Below are 4,449 nucleotides of genomic sequence, written 5' to 3'. Positions count from 1 at the left end.
TAGCAGACACAACCAAATACTCGAAAGTAGCTAACAGTAGGTTTCATGTTCCATAGTGTCTCAAATGGTGAGATGAAACCTAACCTTGGTTGGGGAAGTTTATTGATCACATGGGCAGCAGTTCGCATTGCTTCAGCCCAAAATCTTCCTGGGACATTCTTCGCGTGTAGCATGCTTCGACAAATTTCTGCAAGATGTCGATTCTTTCTCTCAGCTACACCATTTTGTTGAGGTGTGTTGGCACATGTGAATTGATGACGTATACCACATTCTTTTAGATAGCTATTGAATTCTTCCGAGGTGTATTCTCCTCCATTGTCTGAGCGTAGACACCGAATCTTCTTTCTCACTTCTCCTTCGACCGTTGTCTTGAATTCTAGAAACTTTGAGAATGTTTCAGATTTTTCTTTCATGAAGAAAACCCACACATATCTCGAATAATCATCAATGAACGTCACCATGTACCGCATCCCGCTAATTGATGTCTGCTTGACTGGACCGAACACATCCGAGTGAATTAACTCTAGTGGCTTCTTTGCTCTAAAATTTGACTCCTTGTATGGTAATTGATGAGCTTTACCATACTGACATCCAGCACAAACAACATCTGTTTTAACTTCAAGTTGAGGTAAGCCACTGAGCATGGATTTCTCCATTATTACCTTCAACTTGTGATAACCAACATGTCCCAGCCGTGCATGCCATAGATCTGCTGTCTCGTTCTTACGAGTCTTATCTACATAGGCAGACTCTGCGGAGAGAACATAGACGGACTCCACTCTCCGTCCTTCCATTGTTGGCTTTTCTGATATTTTAAGATCTCGATAGACCTTCACATCTTGTGGGCCAAACAAGACGTAGTTTCCTGATGATGTTAGTTGCGATACCGATAACAAGTTCTTCTTCATACCTGGCACGTGATAGACATTATGTAGTGACACCATGTCAGATTTATTACCAGGCATGATCGTTGTTTTGCCAATCTGAGCAATTTGAAGTCGTGCATTGTTGGCTGTAAGTACCATGCGACTCCCTTTGTACTCCTTCACGTCTTGTAGTTTGTTCTGATCACCAGTCATGTGATTGGAGCATCCTGAATCAATGATCCAGTCATTCTCATAGTTGATACGCTCTCCCATCATTGCCATGAGCGCCAACTCGTTTTCTTCTATGGCGCATAATGCCTCAGCATCCCATTCATCCTCTATTTCCTTTTTGGAAGTTACGACATTGCTTTCCACAGACTTTTTCTTTGACCAACAATCTTTGGACATGTGGCCCCACTTTCCACAATTGTTGCAGTTGCCTTCGAACCTCCTCCCCCGAGAACTCTTATTGTCGGTCTTTTGAGATCTCCATGGTTGTGAGGTTCCTGGCTGACTCTTCCCTTTGTCAGCATTTTTGTATCCTTCTTTAGAAGGTGGCTTGAAATTCCTCCGACTTTTACTTGTGTAGAGTGCTTCTTCTTCACTCTTCAGCGTGATGCCTCCCATTTGCTTAGCCATAGCTTCTTGGCTGGCCAACAAATTCTCAAACTCTACAAGTGATGGTTGAACGGGCCATCCTTGTACAGCAGTAACGAAGCTTCTATATTCCGGCCTCAGTCCATGGATGATGATCCTCTTTATTCGAGCTTCTGTAATGATGGATTGCGGATCTAGTTCAGTAATCTCCCGACATATCGACTTGACCTTGTGGAAATATTGAGCAATCGTCATGTCACGTTGTGAGATTGATAATAGCTCGTTCTCCAAAAGTTGTAGTCTTGTATCATTCTTCTTTGAGAAAAGCGTCACAAACGTGTCCCAAGCTTCTTTCGGTGTGTTCTCGTCCCGAATATGCTCCAAAATCTCTTCTTCGATTGTGGTCTTCAAGGCAAACATTGCTTTGCCTGCTTTGATTTTCCATTTGCGTAGAGCGCCATTAACATCTTCCTCCGGAGGCGTGGTTTCGCTTCCGCCAACGATCTCCCATAGATCTTGTCCTTGTAAGTAGGACTTCATACATGTTTCCCATGTTTTGTAGTTGTTGTTGTTGAGTTTCTTGATTCCTCCGACGACTTGGAGATCACCCATCGTGTTGGCAGTACCTCGGTAATACCAAACAAGCTAGTTTCGACACTAAACTTGCAGAGTCACAAACTACTCACGATACAACGAGAATCACTCGTTCTCACTATCAAGAAACCTTGCTCTGATACCAGATTGTTGAACACGACTCTTTGTATGGGAAACAAAAAGACTTTTATTAAGACACTTAAGAAGACCTTACACTTTGTGAGACTACTACACACTTTGCTCTCTTTGAGGCTTTCTTGGATGGTTTGGAGCAAATGAGCTCCACACCTATTTATAGGCCTCTTAGGAAGGTTCTAGATACTAGTATACACTTACTACCTACTAGATAACTCTAGAACTATCTAACATACTATATATGCTTCCATATGTTTCTAGAATATTGTACCATGTTCTGGAGAGGTCTAGGTTGCTCCAGTGTCTTCTAGAATGATCCATAACCTTCCAGGGTCTTCCATGTCGTTCTAGAGTATTCTAGACTCTTCCGGTATATTCCGGAGTCTTCCATAGTCTTCCATAATGTTCTAGAATCTTCTAGAGCGTTCTAGAACAAGCTAAAGTCTTCTAGATAATATTTGTTCTATTGGGCTAGTGATGATCTTTAACAGGGGCTTCCTTAAGGAGTGGCTCCCTAGGGTTTCCGGAGCTTTGAAATTGCTTTCACTATCAGATTTTTGGATTCAGTCGAGTAGGCGTCCATCAGAAGTTTTGTCACTGATCTCTGCGCACTATAAGTTGGTTATATGCTGAAATTCTCCATTTTTATGTTCTGTAGCTCTATTGTTAAATTATGGAAATTGTTTACTGAAAATGAAATGGTCTTGCCAGGATCGATATTAATTATTCTGGTTCATATCAACTGATTTTTTTTTTTTAATTATCATTTGTGGTCAACTATCCTTTATTAGGGTTTATTAATGACCGATATTTATTGGTAATAAATGATATTTAATCATATTGAGGTCTTGATGCTTTAACTCGGTTGTTTTTGTTGTTGCAGGTCAAAATCTTATTGAATTAGAGCTGAAGAACGCATGGCTATCTGTACAAAACATGAACGCCATGCCAATGCTAACAAGTTTAACACTTGAACTCATAAGATTAGATGACAAAAATCTAACCGATTTAAATACATGTTTCCCAAATCTTCAAGTTCTGAACTTGATAGATGTTAGAGGTCTCAAAATGCCCATGATCCACCTCCTCAACCTGAAAACCTGCCATTGGACTGTAACAGATTCACCATCATATATATGTATAATCACACCCAATCTCATCACACTCAGACTCGAGTGTAGAAGTCCCGCTGCCCTTTATATTGAAGCTCCTTTGTGCTACAACTTGCATCTTTCACTTGATCACTTGAACGCGTTTGCAGTCAAAAAATTTCAGAACTTGAAAACTGTACAACTCGAGTGTTCAAACATTCGCTCCTTAATTCGTAAGTTTCATCGTATGAAAATCGTAGAAACGCTGACCTTAGATATAAGAGCAGGTGGAAATTCCAAATTTACCCTAGAGGTTTTATTCGCTACTTTCCTGAACATAACTTCTTTGTGTTTTAAACCAAGGGTTTGGTCAGAATTTGAGGTGTGGTGTGGCGACATTGGGTTTAAAGGCGTGAAAAGATTTTGTGGGTATTTGTCAGTGGTTGATCCTTTGATGACTTTCGCCTTGGTTGATCGCGTGTTAGAAGAATGCTTCAACTGTGTAGAAATCTCTTTACTCATCCACCGTGGTGTTGCTTCTAATGTATCAAAACATTGCATCACTAAGTGCATGGCTCAGTGGCCTGATCTGAAGTGGGGATGGGGGATTTGGGAGGAAGGAAGGGAAGATTCTTGGATCCCTGAAGAGCAATTACTTAAAACTCTTGAGGAGGAATGATAAGATTCCATATGATCAAAAGAAAAAAAAGAAAACAAAAAGATTTGTAGAAGGGTGTTTAGGCCAGGGAAATAATTTTGAAGGAAGGATTGACTAAAGAATAAAGATAGGATCAATGATCAATTGGAAGACATGATCGATGAAGAGTTGAAGTGAAGTAGCTTCAGCAGGACCCATAATTAAGTGAGTTTTCTAATAGTTGAAGTGCTTCTTAGTTAAAGTTTTTATGGTTGTATCTTTTGGAATACTCTTGGTTGTTATGGTATTACATATTCATATATTTATGGTGCTAAGTTTGAGACGTGTTTATTACATGGGTATATTTAAAAGAAAATTTAAATATAAAATTCTAAATATTTGAGAAGTTTAAATTTATAATAAAAGTGAGAAAAATATTGAATAAAAAATTAAAGTGTTTTTTCTCTTTTAAATTTAAACAGATAATTTAGATAAATAAATTAAGGAAATTAATGAAGCTTTAATTTAA

At 39.2% G+C, this 4,449-nt stretch overlaps 1 protein-coding gene across 1 annotated transcript; it reads left to right on the top strand.

Annotated features, from left to right (window-relative positions):
* Window positions 1–3,128: 3,128 nt before the first annotated feature.
* On the top strand, window positions 3,129–3,962 carry LOC145126804 (F-box/LRR-repeat protein At4g29420-like). Its single transcript, XM_079062100.1, has one exon. The coding sequence runs from the start codon at window positions 3,129–3,131 to the stop codon at window positions 3,960–3,962; it is 834 nt and encodes a 277-aa protein (XP_078918226.1).
* Window positions 3,963–4,449: the final 487 nt, after the last annotated feature.

The sequence above is a fragment of the Lactuca virosa genome, chromosome 7 (genome assembly GCF_052849685.1).
Source record: "Lactuca virosa cultivar CGN04683 chromosome 7, Lactuca_virosa_CGN04683_v6, whole genome shotgun sequence".
Taxonomy (NCBI): domain Eukaryota; kingdom Viridiplantae; phylum Streptophyta; class Magnoliopsida; order Asterales; family Asteraceae; genus Lactuca; species Lactuca virosa.
The sequence above is the reverse complement of the archived record's forward strand: the minus strand, read 5'-3'. Positions and strand labels throughout refer to the sequence as shown.

What these genes read in the sequence shown, in the direction of transcription:
- LOC145126804 (XM_079062100.1), top strand. Translation starts at nt 3,129, where the DNA reads ATGAACGCCATGCCAATGCTAACAAGTTTAACACTTGAACTCATAAGA.